This window comes from Symphalangus syndactylus, chromosome 7 (genome assembly GCF_028878055.3).
Source record: "Symphalangus syndactylus isolate Jambi chromosome 7, NHGRI_mSymSyn1-v2.1_pri, whole genome shotgun sequence".
Classification (NCBI taxonomy): Eukaryota; Metazoa; Chordata; class Mammalia; order Primates; family Hylobatidae; genus Symphalangus; species Symphalangus syndactylus.
In genome coordinates this window covers 118,809,863-118,833,100 of record NC_072429.2, presented here as the reverse complement: position 1 = coordinate 118,833,100, position 23,238 = coordinate 118,809,863, and the positions used below count along the sequence as shown (strand labels likewise).

Sequence of the window (23,238 nt, the reverse complement as noted above, 5' to 3'; positions counted from 1 at the left end):
CATCTGAAAGAAATTTAATAATATTAGTACTGGACGAAAACAACCAAGTCCTAGAAGATTATATAAAACTTGGTGCTGTTTTAATGAAGTTCATTTTTTAAAAACATAAACAACCCTTAGGAACAAAAAAAAGCAAGAAAATTATAAAGTCAATGTTCATCATTGTGTTTTCCTTGGATAAGGAAAAGTGGCTGGGAAAAAGAATACAGGTAAGTGTAAATTATTATCTGTATCCTGGTGCTTGGGTCAGATGGAGGTTTCTAGCATTGAGCCACCTGTTTTAACACCATGATTTTTTATTTCCTCCTATATGTGGAGACTTCTAGGATTCAGGCTCAAAGGTGACTCTTGAAGGATTATCTGGGTCCAAGGGCGTGTCTACTCATTTTTGTATTCATAGTACGTATATACAATGTTCAGCACAACCCAAGTCCTCAGTAAGGTTTCCTGAATGAAAGAATGAATGAGTGAGTGAATAAGTTACAGAAAATTCAAAAATATTTTTGGTTATTATTGAGTGTAGTCTGAATAACCTCTCACCCCAATACTTTACAGTAACCCATACACAAATGAAATTATGTAATTGATTTCCTAATTCATTGGGAAAAAAATTAACATTCTCCCAGAGTAGTAAACAATCACATAGTATTTTTCCACATAGAATATTCTATTACACCCATCAATACTGACCTAGGTAGGGAGAAAATAATTCTGAATCCAGCAGAGTACCAAAAAAGCTTTTTAATGCACTATTTGTTTTCCAGGCAAAAGATCTTCAGAAAATATCCATCATTAAGTAGACTTACAAATGGCACTTTTGGCTACATAGGAGGATCAGATATGAGACCCATGTGTTTTTTCTGATAAGCTAGTACTAGGTCAGCTTTATAATACAACCCCTTTCTTAGAATAAAAAATGGCTAATTTGTTTTAAAAGACAGGAAAAGCTGAAACCCGAAAGTCATTGTTTTAAAAAATGTGGGCCAGGCGCAGTGGCTCACACTTGTAATCCCAGCACTTTGGGAGGCCGAGGCGGGCAGATCACGAAGTCAAGAGATCAAGACCATCCTGGCCAACATGGTGAAACCGTCTCTACTAAAAATACAAAAAATTAGCTGGGAGTGGTGGTGTGTGCCTGTAGTCCCAGCTACTCAAGAGGTTGAGGCAGGAGGCAGGAGAATCACTTGAACCTGGGAGGCGGAGGTTGCAGTGAGCCGAGATTGTGCCACTGCATTCCAGCCTGGTGACAGAGCAAGACTCTGTCTCCAAAAAAAAAAAAAAAAAGTAATATTTATTTCATGCTATACTGCTATGTTTTTTCATACAATAATTTTAAGTATTATGGTATACATTTTCATAAGAGGAGCAAGTAAATCTCAACATAATTTTAAAATAAAGATATATATTAAGTATCTTCAATATTTGTTAATGCATTTCACAATACCATATGCTGTTTTTGATGACAAATTTCATTTTGGTACATGGCAGATTTGTCCTTCTGGTACTGAACTGAAGAAAAAACATGTCACACCTGAAATTCTGCCTTAAGTGAGTAAAACCATGGTCAACTACATCAATAGATTTCAGCCAACCAGCAAAATTGAAATGTTTTAGTCATTCTGATTATTTATAATAAAAATGAAACAAGATTAATAGTCAACAGGAGAGAATGGTTAATATCATCAGCTTAAAACAGGTCTTTTTATTTTTTCGAGATAGTGTCTTGCTCTATTGTCCAGGCTGGAGTGCAGTGGTGTGATCACAGCTCACTGCAGCCTCAACCTCCCAGGCTCAAGCTATCCTCCCTTCTCAGCCTCCATGTAGTTAGGACTACAGGCACGTGCCATCACACCTGGCTAATTTTTTATTTTCTATAAAGATAGGGTCTCACTCTGTTGCCTAGGCTGGTCTCAAACTCCTGGTCTCAGCCTTCCAAAATGGTGGGATTACAGGTATGAGCCACTGCACCCAACCTAAAATAGGACTTAAAGCAGATTACTTACACCACATATTCAAAAGAAAATAATATTTGGAAATGTAAGATATCAATCTGAACTGAAAACATTTGTAATATTAATTCCTGTCTCTCCAGTGCAGCCACCTTTCATATGATAGTGTGAGGTTGATCACATCTAATCTACGCAAAAATGGGTATCTTCTTCATGTTATCCACCATTTCTCAACTAGTCTCTATATTAATTTACACAATTATTTCACAGAGATTAATAAAACATCAGATAATAGAATCAACCCAAAAGGCAATAGCATTTTTCTTTCTAGAAGGGAACATGGCTTTCAATGTACCCATCCTATACTAATGAAGAAACAAAAACTACTTTCATCTCCGTAGCAAAAACATAAACACAAACACCTGGAAAATCATGTTTTTTTTTTTAAAGGGGGCGAAGAAAGACATTTCAGAGGTTCTCAATGAGTGAAACCTCATGCACAATACACTTTCCTATTTGAAGATTATACACACACACACACATATATATATGAAAAGCTATTAGAAACACTGCTTATTGTTAATTTAGGATAAATCTTGGTATTACATTTAGAAATTGGAATTTTACATTTCAAGCAGAACGACTGTGAAAATATCAGGCAAAATACTTTTTTTTTTAAGATATCACTCAGCAACGAAAGGCTTGAGTCGATTAAAATAATATTCCCCCAGCATCAAGGTACATGGCACCACTTTCATTTTATGAATACTCCAAAACCAAAGGCTTATTTTGGCCACGTTACCATCCACTGCAGAAGGCTATAGTGTAACAACTGTAAGACTGGAAGGCAGAAGACTGGCAGCTGGCACAAGCTCTGACCCAACAGGCCTCATGAGGTTGGGCATGCCATGAAACCATTCCCCACCTGTATCTTCATTAGTCCAGTGAAAAGACAAAGCAGGCGGGCATGGTGGCTCATGCCTATAATCCCAGCACTTTGGGAGGCCAAGGCAGGCAGATCATTTGAGGTCGGGAGTTCGAGACCAGCCTGGCCAATCTGGTGAAATCTCGTCTCTACTAAAAATACATAATGGGGCATAGTGGCACATGCCTGCAGTCCCACTACTCAGGAGGCTCAAACAGAAGAATTGCTTGAACTTGGGAAGTAGAAGTTGCCTTGAGCAAAGATTGCACCACTGCACTCCAGCCTGGGGGACAGAGCGAGACTCCATCTCAAAAGAAAAAAAAAAAAAAAGACAAAGCTATGCTCTATGTGACCCTGTGTAGCACAATCATTTTAGGATTCTCTGACTTTGAAGTTCTTGTTAGGCAATAGGTTTTATTCACAACTTAATTTTTACAATTCTACCCAAAAGTTGGCCAGTTATTTGGTAGAATTTTACAAGTACCAGGAATTTGGTAGAATTTTGGGCAGAATTTTGTAATTCTACCCAAAGGTTGGCCGGTAATTTGCATCTGGATAGCTAAAAAGCTTTCAATAGGGCTTTATTCAACAAATAGTGGGTACCTACTCTTCGTGGATTAGAAATGACTACTAATTCTTTGAAGCTCCTTCCATCCAAAGGTGGGGTTTATTTCCCTTGATTCTGGGCTAGCTTTCAAGTCAAAAGTAGATCTTGTACTTTCTGTTCTCACCCTCTTCAATCTCAGATCTCAGTCTGGGCTGGCCATGGGGAAAGGCCATGTGGAGTAGAACTAAGGAATTTCAGCCGACAGCCCCAGCCAACTTTGAGACACATACATGAGGCCAGTCAAGGTCAATCAGCCTCCAACCAATCTGCTCACTAACCACAAAGGTGTGTGGAGTCCCAACTGGCACCCATGGAGCAGTGGTGGATCACACCGGCAGAGCTCTGCCCAGACTGCCAGAGCATAGGATTATAAGCAAATAAATGGTGTTGCTATAAGCCATGATTTGAGGTGGGTTTTTATTTTTATTTTTTTAAGCGATGATTTGAGATGGGTTTTTATTTTTATTTTTTTTGAGACACAGTCTCACTCTGTTGCCCAGGCTGGAGTGAAGTGGCATGATCTTGACTCACTGCAGCCTCCGCCTCCTGGGTTCAAGCAATTCTCCCACCTCAGCCTCCCAAGTAGCTGGGATTACAGGCGTGCACCACTATGCCCAGCTAATTTTTTGTGTTTTTAGTACAGACGGGGTTTCACCATATTGGCCAGGCTGGTCTCGAACTCCTGACCTCAAGTGATCCACCCACTTCGGCCTCCCAAAGTGCTGGGATTATAGGTGTGAGCCACTGTGCCCGGCCGGGTTTTTATTTTTTATTTACTTATTTATTTTTTTGAGTTGGAGTCTCGCTCTGTTGCCCAGGCTGGAGTGCAATGGCACTATCTTGGCTCACTGCAGCCTCTGCCTTGTGAGTTCAAGCGATTCTCCCACCTCAGCCTCCCAAGTAGCTGGGATTACAGGTGCTTGCCACCACACCCAGCTAATTTTTCTATTTTTTATAGAGACATGGTTTTGCCATTTTGATCAGGCTGGTCTTGACCTCCTGGCCTCAAATGATCTGCCTGCCTCAGCCTCCTGAAGGGCTGGGATTACAGGCATGAGCCACCGCACTCCACACTTGAGGTGGGTTTTTAGACAACAATGGAGAGCTAACACACTACTCTGTGGCAGGAATTGTGCTAGGTGAAGAAAATACCCTGGATACTAAGACAGAGCCCCTATTCTGCAGATGCTTAGAGTCTACTTAGGCAAACAGACATGTAACAGGGGAATTTCAAAGTAAATGTCATCAGTGCTCTAACGGGGCACAGGGAGGACTTAAGGATCCATGTAAATTTAGAGAAGAGGCATCAATCCTAGAACTGGGGAGCTGGTGAAGGCTTCTCAGAGGAGATAATTTTTAAAGGGAGTTTACATGAAGAAAGAATTTTCCAGGCAACAGTAAGACAGAACATTTTTCTTTCCACAAAGAAGAAGTACATGTGCAAGGGCTGGAGGGAGTGAGACAGGGTCCCCAGGAAGGTAGGGGTAGTCATTTTAATTGCTGTGTAAAGATGTCAGGGGTGGGCTGGGAGAATAGTTAAGGGAAAGCTCTCATGGCCTTTAGCTTTTGAACCTAGGGTGATGGGAACCAAAGAAGGAAATCCTCTCTCCCTTCTTTCTTTCCTTCCTCACGACCAAGAGGAGATTGTGTGCAATAGATACAGAGAAATGCTTCTCTGGTGCTTAGGTTGGCTAAAGGGAAGTTCTATTATGCCAGGGTCCAAGATAATGGGTAAAGCAGGCAAGAAGAAGATACCATTTCTCAAAAGGAGATACCATTTCTCGAAAGCTGTTTCTTCTTCTTTTGTCACTTAATGAATACCTGAGCACAGAAAGCATTTAAGACTCATCTTTTAAAGATGCTATAAAGATTTTTTTAAGCCAGTGGTAAGATTTCCCACTTTATTAGTTTTGTGGCCTTGGGCATATGACTAACCACTTTACAGGTCAGTTTCCTCATTTGTAAAATGGAGATAATGACCGTATTGACTTCACAGGTCAATAAGGACAAATGGCGTAAAGTCTTAGCATAGAGCCTGGCTCAGAATAAACCCTCAATATAAGCTCCTTAAATGGGGAAAAGTTGAGGGGAGTAACATGGGATTTAGCGTTAAACCTGCGTTTACATTCAGCCTATTTCACTTAGTAGTTCCTGCAGCCGTGTGAATTTAGAGACCATTTTAAAACTTGCTCAGGCTTAGTTTCCACATCTGAAAAATGTGGATGTTAATATCTACCTTGCAAGGTTCTATTGAGGGTTAAAGGATATCATATATATTAAATGCACAGAGCCTGCCATACAGTACAAATGCACACCCACACAGAGGTGAAAGTATTTCTTAAATGTATATCAACAGTATTACTGTTAGACATTCTCTGTCACTCCAAAATCCTATTCTCTGACTAAAGTTACAAATCAGAAAAGTTGGATTGCCAGAAATATATATATATATATATATATATATATATATAACATATTTAGCACGGTAGGTGCATTCCACCAGTACCTATACATTATGATAACCTAATGAAAAGAAATGGCTGTGGTACAATTCTCATATTTTATTTTGTTAATGCATGATTAAAAATTAACCTCGTCATTCAGATCCATTATTTGGAATGAAGAATTTAGTAGTTCCTGACTCCCTAATTTGGCACTTTGAGGAATTTCCTCTGCACACTGAGCCCCAAAATGCGCTATTTTCTAGACCAAAAATGAAAACATGCGTATATACAAGTGAGCTGAAAAGTTACAACACAAGATGATCATTTTGGTGAAAAATAATCCCCCCAAATAAGCAGCATGTCATGTCCTTAGAATATGCTACACTAGAAAGCTAGTAAAAATTCAGGCTAAGGAGGCAATTTAGAGTTCAAGTTTTATCACATATCAGCAAAGTTTTAGCCTTCCCTTAAAAACAGACACCTTCAAAGTGAAATCTTGCCAGAAGGGTTGATTTTTAATTATGTGTATACACAAACTTCTCTATTTTAACATTCAACACATTCAGGATTAATTCTAGAAAGATGCTATAGCTGATTTATAAAACAAAATGATTTAGGATCAGAAAGAAAATAGGGGCACACAATTTCATGTAGTCTCTCCCTAACTACCCTCACCCACAGCATCACAAAGTTTTGTTTTGTTTTTTCTAATGCCACAATTGAAACCTGTATTAACTTAAAAGTTGACACTAAAGGCAGGAATTAAGAAGTCATTTTTTTATGGCTTTTAAGCACTTGAATGCTTTAGAACCCCCTTGAAAATGCTAGTGAACAGGTCTTATTCCTTTAAATATTGCTTTGATTTGAATCTTGGTGAAATCTAGATTCCCTATTAAATAGTTGCATGCTAATTTTGGTGAAAGTACAATTTAAAACCTTTAACAACTACTCTATTGACTCTGAAGAAGGGGACTTTAGCATGTCGCTGTTTGGGCTAGAGAAGCATTTCAACACCTTTCTGCAAACTAAGGTAAAAAACAATGAATGAGAGCTACAAATAGAAATCTAGTAAGGCAGTTCTATCATGTAGGAAAACGGTTTCCCAAATGTTTTCTACACTGACATTTTTTAAAAAAGATATGATACCCGGTTCTTCCACATTCAGTGTATAAAACTCAACTTTAGACATGTATGTGCGGAGAAGATTCGTATGTCCAAAACCATCCATTTGCATGGCAATCTTGTCTTTGCATTGCTTTGTGTCATTCTGGCTTCCATCACCCACAGGCCGCTGGAGGGCTGGGAGGCCCAGGAGCTCAGCACTCTAACTCCTCCATGACTTCCATGACAATCGTCCGTGGGCCCGTCAGAATCAGATTGCTCACTGTCCGGTAGTCTACATGCAGGACATTGAGCCCGTTGACAGAGACGACAAACTGACAGACCTAAAGGAAAGATGCAAAGAAAGAGCATCTATTATAGTGCCTGGTTTTGCACAAAGCTTTAATACAGTGTGTAGCCCTACCAGGTAACTTCATTCTTAAAATATCCAAATGTATCCAGCTGACGACTCCAATTCAATAATTTCCAAGGAGCTACACGTTTTCTGGAAGGCAGTATAATTTAAAAAAAAAATCGTTTCAGTGTTTTACAAAATTGGGCTTAAATCCTAACTCAGAAACGTACTAGATTTAACTAGGTATTTAAATTTCTGAGCTTTATTTCCCTCAACCCTAAAATAGGAATTAATAATAATAAGAATACCTATCTTATAAGACTGTTGTAAGAATTAATGACATATATAGAGTTTCTACTTGCAGTAATTCACAGGCACGCTTGCTCCCAATTATTAATTATTAGTGTTGAGGACTCAACCAAAGAATATAAAAAATACCAAAACACCTTGGGAACCATCATTTCCTTTTATGGTTTTCTATGTGGGTAATATCGATATAAACTTAAACATGATATTAAGTCCAAAAATATCTATACTTATTACTTAGATACAACAAAATTGGGGAGTACTGGGAAGAGTATTGGAAAGCTCTGTCACTGTGGAAAAGATGAGGGACTTAGAATCGAAGATACAGATTTAAGTTATAAGTCCCTTTGGTGGAATACATTAATCAAGTAATTTCTCCCCTTCTATGTCTCAATGATATAAATGCCTCATTTGTAAAAACAAGTAAAAATGCCTACTCTCACAGGCTCAAACTAGATAATGCATTTGAAACCTCTTTGCAAACACCAAGCACTACACCGACGCTGAGTTCTATTAATTTCTTTCCTTTCAAAAAATACCCACTTCTTTCACGGTCACAGGCAAAACAAAATGGAAAGCGGGCAGTAGTACACAGACTGCTTATTTACTCAATAAACACTTGCTGTTGTCATAAACCTCGATACTTTCCACTCCCCAACCTACATGACTAGGGTGTTTTCTCCACATAAGATCACACTATTACTGTTTCTCTTTTCTTGGTTCCACAAATTTGTCTTCATGGATTCAGGGCATATCGTACACAAAATCAGCAGTTTTCAACCATGGTGGAGGTCACAGTCATAATCAAGGTCACACTAGCAGGTCACAATCTATCCTGAACTAGGCCACAGTAATTTGCAAGACAATTTAGCAGTAATTTGATGTAGGCATCAGCCTGGGCTTTGTTTTTTTCTGCTGCAGCAGACTCATGAGCCAAAGAATGAGAAGAATTTCACCTCCTTCCCAACACAGAGCTTTAGACTCTAGACTTGGGCCTTTCAAATTCCTTGTCTTTTCCACAGATATAGGGATTTCCTTCTCCAGAAAGATGAATAGCCTTTTTGCACTGCCAAATAAGAGGGCAGGAGTTGCCAGGTGAGTGCCCTTTCCAGCTGACCCTTCGCAGGCTCCCTGAGATTAGCCATGTCTCCGCGTCACTCGGGGATCACATTCAGCATTTACTTTCTTTCTTTTTTTTTTGAGATGGAGTCTCACTCTGTTGCCCAGGCTGGAGTGCTGTGGCACGATCTCCTCCATCTCCCAGGCTCAAGCGATTCTCCCACCTCAGTCTCCCGAGTAGCTGGGATTACAGGTGTGTGCCACCATGCCCAGCTAATTTTTTGTATTATTGGTAGAGAGGGGGTTTTGCCATGTTGGCCAGGCTGGTCTTGAACTCTTGACCTCCGGTGATCCTCCCATCTTGGCCTCCCGAAGTGCTAGGATTATAGGTGTGAGCCACCGCACCTGGCCTCAGCATTTAGTCTTAACCACAATTGTGTGTCCTCTGTCGCACATCATGTTTGTTTTAATTGACAAGCATTTAAAATTTAGAAAACCTGCCAGGCACAGTAGCTCATGCCTGTAATCCCAGCACTTTGGGAAGCCAAGGCAGGTAGATCACCTGAGGTGGATCAGCCTGGCGGGTGGATCAGCCTGGTCTACATGGTGAAACTCCGTCTCTACTAAAAATACAAAAAAATTAGCTGGGCGTGGTGGCGGATGCCTGTAATCCCAGCTACTTGGAAAGCTGAGGCAGGAGAATCGCTTGAACCCAGGAGGTGGAGGTTGTAGTGAGCCGAGATCACACCATTGCACTCCAGCCTGGGCAACAACAGTGAAACTCCATTTCAAAAAATAAAAGTAAAAAATAGAATAAATTTAGAAAATCTTTGCATAAAAATCCAGACTCTGGGTTGGGTGTGGTGGCTCACATCTGTAATCCCAGCACTTTGGGAGGCCGAGGCAGGCAGATCACCTGAGATTAGAAGTTCAAGACCAGCCTGGCCAACATGGTGAAACCCCATCTCTACTAAAAATACAAAAATTAGCCAGGTGTAGTGGCAGGCACCTGTAATCCCAGCTACTCAGGAGCCTGGGGCAGGAGAATCGCTTGAACCTGGGAGGCAGAGGTTGCAGTGGGCCGAGATTCTGCCACTGCACTCTAGCCTGGGCAACAAAGCAAGACTCTGTCTCAAAATAAATAAATAAATAAAAATCCAGACTCTGGCTTCTCTGGGACAATCACAAGCTGTGATCATACCAGGTGTAGATGGCCATGTGGCCATGGCTGAGTAGAGCCTGCCTGTTCTACACAGGTCATGGACACTCATTTGTCACAGTCCTTATGGCTTCCTATCTTCCTAACACCTGGCTGACAGGCATGTAAGTTTGTGGTCCCTGATCTGTGGCCACCAGACGGAAAAGCGTTGAAGAAAGGGTGGCTTGAAGCTTCAAGAACTGAAGGACCCCAATGTTCGTCAACAGATGAAAGGAGGTTGGGCGTGGTGGCACATGACTGTAATCCTAACACTTTGGGAGGCTGAGGCAGGAGGATTGCTTGAGCCAGCCTGGACAACATAGTGAGACCCCATCTCTACAAAATATATATATCTATATATTTAAAAAATTCGAAAAGACAGATGAAAGGAGAAATATAATTCAGTATATCCATACAGTGGAATATTATTCGGCCATAAAATGGAACATACAACATGCTACAACATGGGTGAGCCCTGAAAACATTATGCTAAGTAAAAGACACCAGTCAGAATAGGCCATAGAGTGTAAGAGCCCATTTATATGAAATGTCCAGAATAGGGAAATCCACAGAGACAGCAAGTAGATTATTGATTACTTAGGGTTGGGAGCAGGGGTGGTGGGGTGGGGCATGGAAGTCTTTGGTAATAGGTACAGGGTTTATTTTAGGGGTGATAAAAATGCTCTAAAATTGTTGTAATAGTGACATAACTGTGAATATATTAAAAACTACTGAATTCTACAGTTTACATGTAGGATAAATTGCATGGTATGTGAACTATATCTCCATAAAGCTCTTAGTTAAATAACGAAACAAAACAATAAACATTGAAGGGAAGAGGGCCCTGATGCTAACAGTGGGTAGATCCTTGTAGACAGAAGGGAGAGGCTGGTTTGATTCAAGATGGGGTCCTGTGTACCTCTTGATTGCAGAGCTCTTGGAGGCCTCAGAAGCTAGGATGGTCAAGGCTGTATGTGTGGGAGGATGAGCACCTGGTGAACTCTGCGCAGGACCTTTACCCTGGTGTTCAGGGGTAGGAAAAGGATAGTCAGCAGGGCTGTCTGGCCAAGGGCTAGTGGCACCAGCCACTAATACTGGTCAGGTTTCATTTTACTGGACTGCCTATAAGCCCTGGGATGGGGGCTGTGGTGGGGGTAGTGCACAGGCAAGGGACACCAAAATGATCTGACATTGAACTTGTCATCAACCTTGGTGATGGTCACTTCAACTGAATTTAATTTTAGAAAAACCGGCCGGGCATGTGCAGTGGCTCACGTCTACAATCCTAGTACTTTGGGAGGCCAAGGCAGGAGGATCACTCGAGCTCAGGAGTTCGAGACCAGCCTAGGCAACATGGCAAAACTCTGTTTCTACAAAAATAAAAATAAAAAATTAGCCAGGTGTGGTAGCACACGCCAGTAGTCCCAGCTACTTGGGGGACTGAGGCAAGAGTATCGCTTGAACCCAGGAGGTTGAAGCTGCGGTGAACCAAGATCATGCCACTGCATTCCAGCCTGAGTGACACAGTGAGATCCTGCCTAAAAAAAGTAAAAATAAAAATAAAAAAATTAGAAAAACAGAAAAAGGTCATTTCTTGTTTTTGTTTTGTAAGTGCATGCACACACACATTTCTCAAATGCCAAAGTTTGTGACTAATTCACTCTTTCATAAAGTAAGGCTGATTCAAGGCTACCCTAGGCGTAAAGACAGTCTCACTCCCTTGCATTCTCACATGCTGTCCAGAGCAGCCAGTCAAGAGTGGGGTCAGACCAAGCACACCGTGAACTGCTCATTTCCCACAAACCTTCTCACTTGTGCTGCCACCAGAGCACATCTCTAGGGGTATAGAGAATCAGGTGAAGACCCTCTGTCACAGGTGTTCTGGAGAAAAAGCCCACTACATCTTGTACCAACTAGTGTGTGGAGAACTTAAATAAAGATTTATTAGGTTGGTGCAAAAGCAATTGTGGTTTTGCAATTTTTAATTGCAAAAACTGCAGTTACTTTTGCACCAACCTAATAAATACCAGCATCTTTGCCTTCATGAAGCTTACAATTTAATTTAGGAGGCAGAGTATCACAGGCAGGATCCTTTTCAAAATAGTAGGCAACCTCTCAATCAATTCAGTCATATATTGAAAAACCTAGTATTTCTCAAGTGCCAATCCAAGTACTTTACACACTTAATAAAAATTGTCCTAAAAGTTATATGGTGACACATCTGTTGGTTTTTGGTTATCCAGCTTCATTTCACTACAATTGACTTGATATTCTTTTCAGGTATCACCTTTCCTCTGCTGTGGGCAGTATGGATAGGAATGTCAACCAACATGACCCGCCCTTCCCCATTCACAGGGTCACCTGACCCCAAGCTTGGCCAATCAGACTCTGTCTCCTGGACCACTGACTGTGGAGCTAAGTAACACAGGAAAGTTCATTGCTCTGGTATTTGGGTCCCCAAATCTGCCTTGGTTCCTGTCCTTTATCAAGCTTGGTTCTCCAGGCTAGGCACGGTGGCTCATGCCTGTAATCTCAGCACTTTGGGAGGCGGAGGTGGGTGGATCACCTGAGGTCAGGAGTTCAAGACCAGCCTGACCAACATGGTGAAACCCCGTGTCTACTAAATACAAAAAATTAGATAGGCATGGTGGCGCATGCCTGTAATAATTCCAGATACTTGGGAGGCTGAGGCAGGAGAATTGCTTGAAGCTGGGAGGCAGAGGTTGCAACAAGAGTAAAACCCCATCTCAAAAAAAAAAAAAAAAAAGCTTGGTTCTTTGGATCTGCCTGGTTCTCTGGATCTGCCTTTGTTTGTTTTACATACTTAATATCTTTCTAATCAATTTTTTGTTGTTGTTGTTGTTGTTAGGCTAGCTGATTTCTGTCACTGGCAACCCACCAACCCCAATGCAAACTTTTTTTTTAAGACAGTCTCGCTCTGTCTCCCAGGCAAGAGTAGAGTGGTAGGATTTTGGCTCACTGCAACCTCCTACACCCGGGTTCAAACAATTCTCATGCCTCAGCCTCCCAAGTAGCTGGGATTACAGGCACACACCACCACACCCAGCTAATTTTTGTATTTTTAGTAGAGACGGGGTTTCACCATGTTGGCCAGGCTGGTCTTGAACTCCTGACCTCAGGTGATCCACCCACCTCGGCCTCCCAAAGTGCTGGAATTACAGGCATGAGCTACCATGCCTGGCCCCCAATGCAATCTTTATAAACAAACTAAATGTCAGAGAGGTTAAATTATTTGCTCGAGTTCACACAACTAAGTGCTGCATCTGGAATCTGACCTCCACGATACTCTACAGCCCTACACAAGAATACATTTATAAAGTAAAATATGTATATGCAAGTTCTCAGGCATGCACAGAATAGTGGATGACAAACGTTTCTTCTCTTTAACTGTTAAACAGTCCCTAGGTCCACTCAAATATCTTGCGGTGTTGATGTTTAGCTTCTTTCAGCTTCTTAAGGTTTTTATTTAATTAAGGTTTTGGGTTTCTTTTTGTGTCACTAAAAACTCTGAATAATATGTAAACTTAGATACTTATTTCAAACTTTTTCCTTGAATAAGGCAAAAAATAATGCCTTCAAAACATTTATCATGTTAATATTCAAGGTAGTAATTTTAGATTTAGGCTGTTAGGGCCAGTCACGGTGGCTCATGCCTATAAACCCAGCACTTTGAAAGGCTGAGGCAGGCAGATCACTTGAGGTCAGGAGTTTGAGACCACAGGTGATGGGTGCACCAAAATCTCACAAATCACCACTAAAGAACTTACCTATGTAATCAAACACCACCTGTTCCCCAATTACCTATAGAAATAAAAAATTAAAAAAAAAAAAAAAGAGTTCTAGACCAGCCTGGCCAACATGGTGAAACCTGGTCTCCACTAAAAATACAAAAATTAGCCAGGCATGGTGGTGCACACCTGTAATCCCAGCTACTCAGGAGGCTGAGGCCGGAGAATCACTTGGAACCTGGGAGGCAGAGGTTGCAGTGAGCCAAGATTGCCCTACTGCACTCCAACCTGAGCAACAGAGTGATACTCTGCCTCGATAAAATAAAATAAAATAAATTTAAAAATTAAAAAAAATAAAAAATACACTGGGCACAGTGCTTACACCTGTAATCCCAGCACTTTGGGAGGTCAAGGCAGGTGGATCATCTGAGGTCAGGAGTTCGAGACCAGCTTGACCCAACGTGGTGAAACCCTGTCTCTACTAAAAATGCAAAAATTAGCCAGGTATGGTGGCGTGTGCTTGTAATCCCAGCTACTTGGGAGGCTGAGGCAGGAGAATTGCTTGAACCTGGAGGCGGAAGTTGCAGTAAGCCGAGATAGTGCCATTGCACTACAGCCTGGGCAACAAGAGTGAAACTCATTCTCAAAAATAAAAAATAAAATAAAAATAGATTTAGGCTGGTAGGAAAGACGTCATCTCTCCCCAAGTGGTCTGAACAACGGCTGTGGTTCCAGCAATTCCAATGTCCTGTTAGTAAAAATGTACAAAATGATCTAGAAATGTAGGTATTACTATGTAACATATTCAGTTATAATGAATTTTCAATTAACATCTATGGTACACTATGTGTTGCAAATGAACACACATTATGAGTAACCACAGGAAGCACTCAGCCTGGGGGAAATTATTTCTCCTCTGTATTCAAAAGCACACAGGCACAAACACACAGAACGCGTGACTACCTCTGAATGGCGGGCGGCCACGTTATGAACTTATTACCTTCTACTTGAGGTGGGGCGACTTAGGTGCCACCCACTGGTGGTAACAAGAGTTCAAGTAAGGTTGCAATACTTTTTTTTTTTCCTTATAATTATCTTTATCGGATCTGTTTCCAAAGATGGGATTGCATTTCCCTAGTTCTTGGAAAAGGGATCAGTCATGAGCTCATATAACTGCTCTGTAACTCATCTCCCACAAGGAGGTAGTACCTTCACCTTCAAATGAAGGGATAAGGAGCAAATTCTTGAATGAAAAGGAAGAACAAAACTTTCACAAGTAATATGAAGCCTAGGTAAGTAATGTCTCCAAGCAAGTGGGCAGTGGAGGAAAGTTCTAAGAACCGCTGGGTGCAGTGGCTCACGCCTGTAATCCCAGCACTTTGGGAGGCCAAGGTGGATCACCTGACATCAGGAGTTCAAGACCAACCTGGCCAACATGGTGAAACCCTGTCTCTACCAAAAATACAAAAATCAGCTGGGCATGGTGGTGCACGCCTGTAATCCCAGCTACTCTGGAGGCTGAGGCCCAAGAATTGCTTGAACCCAAGAGGCAGAGGTTGTAGTGAGCCGAGATGGCACCACTGTACTCCAGCCTGGGTAACAGAGTGAGACTCTGTTTGAAGAATAAAAAAAAAAAGTTATAAGAACCAAAGTTAGCCTTGTAAGAGTTAACAGGAAGCAGGAGGCAGGACTCAGTACATTTCAGGGTGTGATCAGGTTGGGATAAATACTTAGGCTGAACTCCAGCCTTCCTCCTGATAGGAAGCCAAACTCACTAAATAATCTTGCCTCCAATTCCTCTCCCTGCGCCAGTCCTGGCAGATGTACAATAATCCTCTGGATAGATTGAGTGCCCATGGGATTGTTCAATTGCACATTTGTTCTTATAGGCTGGAGTTCCATCACAATGATTCAATTGTTTCATCCAAAGTGGGAGTGAAGTTGGGGAGAAACACTACACCTATGATTACATAATTGTCTTCTCACTGTCATGGAAGTCTGTATTCACCAAGAAATTTGCATCCCAGAAATTGTTGCATTCATGTCAATACCTTCTTGTTTTTTTCTTTCTGATCTTGAAGGAGAATGAAGGATTGAAGGGGAAGGCTGCCTCTGACTATCCCTGAAAATAACGTAAAACATTTAACAATACAGAGAAAGACTCAGACAGAAAAGAATGATAAGATACACACAAATAGATGTAGAAAATGACCAGGGAGAGCTGAGATCTGCTTGGTAGAGTAGGAAAGGCTGCCCAATTAAATGATGCAGAAAGCAGAACAAGATGTTAAGTAGCAAGCCATTACTAAAACCTTAATCAAGTAGAGCACTCATTTCTGTTCTAGAGATCATCCTGATCCAGCTCCCATAAAAAGTGGAATTCTTTCCTATACATCCCTAGTAGGTATCCGGCCCATCTCTCTGGAATACTTATGGTAGGAAATGCACCACTTAATGAGGAAGACTTTTGGAGTCCAGTTGCATGTTAGAAGTTCTAGCTATGCATTCGGTTAACATTATTTGAGCCATTTTCACTGCTCAATTGCTCAAGTGAAAAAGCACACCCAAATACAAAAAAAGTGGCTCTCAAACCGTAGTATAAATATGAGTCACCTTTGGGATCCCATTCTAAGTATGAATTCTCAGATCTCACCCAAGACCTACCAAATCAGACCCTCTGGAGGTATGTCCCAAGATTTGCAATTTCATTGAGCATATCAGGTGATTTGTATACAGAACTACATTGAGAAACAGTGCCGATAATTATCTGCTAGGATTTTTTCTTTTTTTTTTTTTTTTGAGACAGAGTCTCGCTCTGTTGCCCAGACTGGAGAGCAGTGGTGCAATCTCGGCTCACTGCAAGCTCCGCCTCCCAGGTTCACACCATTCTCCTGCCTCAGCCTCCTGAGTAGCTGGGACTACAGGCACTCGCCACCACGCCTGGCTAATTTTTGTAGCTTTAGTAGAGATAGGGTTTCACCATGTTAGCCAGGATGGTCTTGATCTCTTGACCTTGTGATCCACCTGCCTCGGCCTCCCAAAGTGCTGGGATTACAGGCGTGAGCCACTGAGACTGGCCCTGCTAGGATTTTTTCTACCAAAAGTTAGTTTAAATGCTCACCCCATACCTGTAGTATTACAAGAGAGCATTCTTTGACCATGAGCATTAACTGCCTCATGCAAGAAGAAGGCTGATGTTTTAGTTATTAAAATTATTACTTGCCTAAAGGTCGGGCATGGTGGCTCATGCGTGTAATCCCAGAACCTTGGGAGGCTGAAGCAGGCGCATCACTTGGAGTCAGGAGTTCGAGACCAGCCTGGCCAACATGGTGAAACCCCATCTCTACTAAGAATACAAAAATTAGCCAGGCATGGTGGCATGTGCCTGTAGTCCCAGCTACTCAGGAGGCTGAGGCACGAGAATTGCTTGAACCAGAGAGGCAGAGACTGCAGTGAGGCGAGATTGTGCCATTGCACTGCAGCATGAGCAACAGAGCGAGACTCTGTCTCAAAAAACAAAACAAAACAAAAAACACAATAAAATTATTACTTGACGAAAGTCTGTTTCATTTTTAGAGCCAAATTTTGCTATTTTTTTAAACTTCAAAACTAATAGTAATAATGATGGACAAAAATGACTAAGTTTAGAACCATTATCGGAGGTAATAATCAGATTCCTGAGAATAAGGACTCAGGCTTTTTGGAGCCAAAATATCAAAAAGAAAAATGCTGAGACTGAAGCAGAGCAACAAAAATAATGAGCAGATTAAGAAATATTTGAAAGCTGTTGAAATTTAGATTTTTGAAAGAAAAATTGTTATTTTGATTGTTCCTATTTCTTTAAACTTTGCTCCAAATCATACATCTGGCTTTCATAACATGATATCAGATTGTGAAAGCAATGTCATACACATTTAGATAAAGCACTATCTTCTTATAATTTGTTATTTCTCCTCTCTGTCCTATACCTGAGGAAGCCTAGCCATTGGGTCCATCCATGTCTTCGTCTGTTTGGGCTGCTACAACAAACATCAAATACCATAAACTGAGTGGCTTATAAACAATACATAGTTACTTCTCCCATTTCTGGATCTTGGTTAAGTCCAAGATCAAGATGCTGGCAGGTGTCTGGTGAGGGCTGCCTCTTTGTAGATGGCACCTTCTATGTCTTCACATGGTAGAAGGGGCAAGGAATCTCTTTCCAGCCACTTTCATAAGGGCACTAATGCCATTCATGAGGACTCTGACCCAGTGACCTAATCATTTCCCAAGGGCCCCGCCTTCTAATACCTGATCACTTTGAGAGTTAGGATTTTAGCATATGAATTGAAGGGGTGTAAGCATTCGGACCATAGTAGTTCATATCCCCAGACTACTTCTTAGGTCACAACTTGCCAGTCAGCATGGGCAGTGCTATAATAGCTAATAAGAACATCTAACAATTTTCCAAAACTCTTTACATGTCTAATTTCATTAAAAATTCCCAACGCAGGTCCTGTTATTTTTATTTCCATCTCACGATTGAGGGGGTAGATTCAGAAAGTAAAGTAATTGGCCCAAGTTCACAGAGCTAGTAAGTGGTGAAACCAGGATCTGACTCGAAACTTGTACACTTAAGACCTCGGCTACTTTGCCCCCTGAGCAGTGGATAATCAGCTTCCCCCAAACAGGCACAGATACCACATAGATGAGCATCCTAGCCTGGTGTCTAAGCACCTCTTTTCTTTTCTGTTTTTTTTTTTTTTTGAGACGGAGTCTTGCTCTGTCCCCCAGGCTGGAGTGCAGTGGCGCAATCTCGGCTCACTGCAAGCTCCGCCTCCCGGGTTCACGCCATTCTCCTGCCTCAGCCTCTCCGAGTAGCTGGGACTACAGGCACCCGTCACCACGCCCGGCTAATTTTTTGTATTTTTAGTAGAGACGGGGTTTCACCGTGGTCTCAATCTCCTGACCTCGTGATCCGCCCGCCTCAGCCTCCCAAAGTGCTGGGATTACAAGTGTGAGCCACCGCGCCCGGCCAGCACCTCTTTTCTTTTCTTCTTATTTATTATTTGTTTATTTATTTCTCTCTCTTTTTTTTTTTTTCAAGATAGGGTCTCACTTTATCACACAGGTTGGAGTGCAGTGGTGTGATCTCGGCTCACTGAAACTTCTGCCTCCCAAGTTCAAGCTATATCCTCCCACCTCAGCCTCCTGAGTAGCTGGGACCACAGGCGTGTGCATTCATGCCAAGCTAAGTTTTGTAGAGACAGGGTTTTGCCATGTTGCCCAGGCTGGTCGTGAACTCCTGAGCTCGGGTGATCCACCTGCCTTGGCCTCCCAAAGTACTGGGATTACAGGTGTGAGCCTTTGTGACAGGCTATAGCGAATTTCTTTTTTTCTTTCTTTCTTTTCTTTTTTTTTTTTTTGAGACAGACTCTCGCTCTGTCACCCAGGCTGGAGTGTGGTGGCACAATCTCAGCTCACTGCAACCTCTACTTCCTGGGTTCAAGCAATTCTCGTGCCTCAGCCTCCCTAGTAGCTGGGACTACAGGTGTGCACCACCACATCTGGCTAATTTTTTTGTATTTTAGTAGGGACAGGGGTTGCATCATGTTGCCCAGGCTGGTCTCGAACTCCTGGCCTCAAGCGATCCACCTGCCTTGGCCTCCCAAAGTGCTAGGATTATAGACGTGATCCACCAGGCCCAGCAGAATTTCTTTTTTTTTTTTTTTTTTTTTGAGACTTTGAGACAGAGTCTCACTCTGTCACCCGGGCTGGAGTGCAGTGGCGCGATCTCGGCTCACTGCAAGCTCCGCCTCCCGGGTTCACGCCATTCTCCTGCCTCAGCCTCTCTGAGTAGCTGGGACTACAGGCGCCCACCACCACGCCCGGCTAATTTTTTTGTATTTTTAGTAGAGACGGGGTTTCACCGTGGTCTCGATCTCCTGACCTTGTGATCCCCCCGCCTTGGCCTCCCAAAGTGCTGGGATTACAAGCGTGAGCCACCGCGCCCGGCCCAGAATTTCTTAAGAACACTGCATTTGACTTTTCCTTCCATCATGCCTGAAAATGGAATAATGCTCACTTGATAATCATCATTATCACCATCATTGCCAACACCATTGCCATCATCTTTACAGATGGAAGAAAATCATGGGGAATGTGACAGGGGCGTTTTCACTCTTTTAACAATAACCTGGACTCATCTCTACACCTGGGCCATATCTGGCAGGGGCATATAGCGTCTTATCTTCAGCCAGAGTTCAAATAACAAATAACCATGTTTATTACAATCTAGAGGAGAAAGAGGAAGTTCCCTCCCCCTGTTGGCAGCCCCGTTCTTCTGCTAGAGTGACACTAGGACGTAATAATAAGGTGAAGATTAGTGTCCCCTGGATGAAGAGTTTAAAGATTCCAGGTGGAACAATAACACACGAATATAAAGTGTATAATTACCCACAGTAACAATGCTTCAGCCAGCAAGCTCCCCCCACACACCATTTGTCACAGTGACTGATGGTATCACCTAATCTCTGCCTTTAACTGACATTACCAATTCCACTCACATTCCTTCTTTGTTGTTGTTGCAATCTTTGCTTTGTAATAGAAATAGGACAGCAGAGGATTAAATAATTTACCATCTTCTGTAGGTGGGTGAGAAATTCGGTATGAGGTGATCAACACAACATGAATGTTACTACGTTCAATGGGGGGCACCCTTCACTTGCCTAGAAAGCTTGGCTTAACCATAGCAAAAATGAATTCCTTAAGAAGTTTATCTTTGGCTGGGCACGGTGGCTCATGCCTGTAATCCCAGCACTTTGGGAGGCCAAGACGGGTGGATCACAAGTTCAGGAGTTCGAGACCAGCCTGGCCAATATGGTGAAACCCCATCTCTACTAAAAATACAAAAATTAGCCAGGCATGGTGGCATGCGCTTGTAGTCCCAGCTACTCAGGAGGCTGAGGCAGAAGAATCACTTGAACCCAGGAGGCGGAGGTTCCAGTGAGGCCAGATTGCGTCACTGCACTCCAGCCTGGGTGACGGAGTGAGACTCCGTCTCAAAAAAAAAGGAAGTTTATCTTCAGGAATACTCTCATTCTCTTCCTTCTTCTCTCCTCAGTGTTGGTTCCCCCAAAGCTAAAGTTAAGTGTAGGGTAATGAAGAAAACATTGGATCTGGAGACTGGAGATAAGCTCTAGTCTCAGCCCTGGATTTCATGAGCTGAGTTGCTGTGAACATTCAACTCACTTCTCAAAGTGTTCATTCTCCATCTGATAAATTGAGTAGAAAAAAATATATATTTATTAGGAACTTTAAAGTATATTTCAGTTCATGGCTTGGTGCGGTGGCTCATGCCTGAAATTCCAGCACTTTGGGAGGCCGAGGTGGGCAGATCACTTGAGACCAGGAGTTTGAGACCAGCCTAGCCAACATGGTGAAACCCCATTTCTACTAAAAATAAAAAAGTTAGCCAGGCATGGTGGTGCACGCCTGTAATCCCAGCTATTAGCCAGCCACTCAGGAGGCTGAGACACGAAACTCACTTAATCAGGGAGGCGGAGGCTGCAGTGAGCTGATATTGCATCACTGTACTCCAGTGGGCAACACAATGAGGCCCCATCTCAAAAAAAAAAAGTATATTTCAGTTCTTAAATTTTACGTTAGAAAAATAACTTCTACTTGTTAGTGACTGAAAAACCCATTTACTATTAACAACAACCAACAACTTTGGTTTACTGTTTATAAGAACTAGACCAGGTATTTGCTTATATTCCATTTGTAAAGAAAACACTCTTCTTGGATATGTAAACTGAGGTTCAGAACACTACAAATGAAAGAATGTAAGAAGAGAGTCTCTCTCATGCCCACAAACAGACAAAAAAGCTAAAAGAGATATCATAAAGCTACATTATTTTAGGACAGTGTAGTACTGGTATAGACAGATATACCAAGGTATAAAAGAATTGAAAAATCCAGAAACTAAATCCCATACACAGACACTTGACTTATGATAAATGGAGCTGCAGAAAAGAGACCTTTTATAATGATAAAAGGTCCAATCCATGAGAAGGATATGAAAATTAAAAACATATATGCACCCAACAAACAAGCCCTAAATTATATGAAACAAAACTCACAGAATCCAAGAGATAAACAAGTATTTTGACAGTAATAGTTTGGTCCTACTTTCAAGAAAGCATAGGACAGCTAGGCAGAAGATCAGTCTAAATATATTATATACATATACATAATCTATGACCAGTAATTCCACTCCTAAATATGTACTCAATACTATAACTATATCATACTTAATTCATATAAAGTTCAAGAGAATACAAATAATCTATGGTCTTAGAATTTTCTTGGTAGTGGTTACAATAGCAGTTCACTTTGTTTTTTGTTTGTTTGTTTTTTTAGATGGAGTCTTGCTCTGTCGCCTAGGCTGGAGTGCAGTGGCAAAATCTCAGCTCACTGCAACCTCCACCCCCTGATTCAAGCGATTCTCCTGCCTCAACCTCCCAAGTAGCTGGGGTTATAGGCACTTGCCACTACACCCAGCTAATTTTTGTATCCTTGTAGAGATGGGGTTTCACCATATTGGCCAGGCTGATCTCGAACTCCTGACCTCAGGTGATCCACCCATTTTGGCCTCCTAAAGTGCTGGGATTACAGGCATGAGCCACCACGCCCAGCCTAGCAGTTCACTTTGTAATAACTGGAGCTGTGTATAAATAATTTGTACATTTTCTATATAGTTCAATAAAAAAATTGCTTTAACTCCCACCTTTACAATTTATTAGTTGTATGACCAGCCTGGGCGACAGAGTGAGACTCCGTCTCAAAAAAAATAAATAAATAAAAATAAATAAATAAATAAATAAATAAATAAATAAATACTGGTTTTCCTCTTCCATCTTTCCCCATGCACAATCCCTGTTCCCCCAAATGGCCAAGAGAATACAAATTGTTGAAAGGCAGACAAACCATTGCATGGGTCCATACCCAGAAAAGCCTGTTGGGATTCTGCCTTGGAAATGGCAATAGGTGTTAAGTGATGATATTATTCATTCAGATCAAAAAGGAAAAATTAAAATAAAAACGAAAACTAATACAAGGTATGAGAGAGAATTTGCTTCAATCTAAGCGAACCTCCCAAGGACAGAGAATCCAGAAGCCACTATAAACAATCAGCATACTTTTAAAGGAAACAGAGCAGTCAAATTCTGTTAAGGAATCTCTGATCTTGACCATAAGGTATCCACATTAACCAAGTTGCTTTAGAACTGAAACAGCTGTACAGTGTAACTAGACTCCTGGATGGTCCTTCACCAAAATATTAGACAGAGATGTAAACTGAGTCAAGATTGGCTTGTATCTAGGAATTCCTTACATCTTTATAATGTTTCATATTCACGAAAACATTCACATTCAGCAAGGACACTACTTAGGAGTTTTGGATACTGCTGTAGTAAATAAGTTATGTGTTTGTGTCTAGTGCACACAACCCTGACAGCAAGACACTGTTCTTGGAAGAAAAAAAAAGTAGAAGAAAAGAAAACTTG

The 23,238-nt window shown here is 41.6% G+C and overlaps 1 protein-coding gene across 2 annotated transcripts in view; it reads right to left on the bottom strand.

Annotated features, from left to right (window-relative positions):
• Positions 1-722: 722 nt before the first annotated feature.
• DEPTOR (DEP domain containing MTOR interacting protein) overlaps positions 723-23,238 on the bottom strand; it is a 193,812-nt gene continuing 171,296 nt past the window's right edge. For both annotated transcript variants that reach the window (XM_055287129.2, XM_055287130.2), the window contains one exon: positions 723-7,370. In XM_055287129.2, the coding sequence (XP_055143104.1) occupies positions 7,242-7,370 (129 nt within the window). In that variant the 3' untranslated portion in view covers positions 723-7,241. The remainder of the gene's footprint in view (positions 7,371-23,238) is intronic.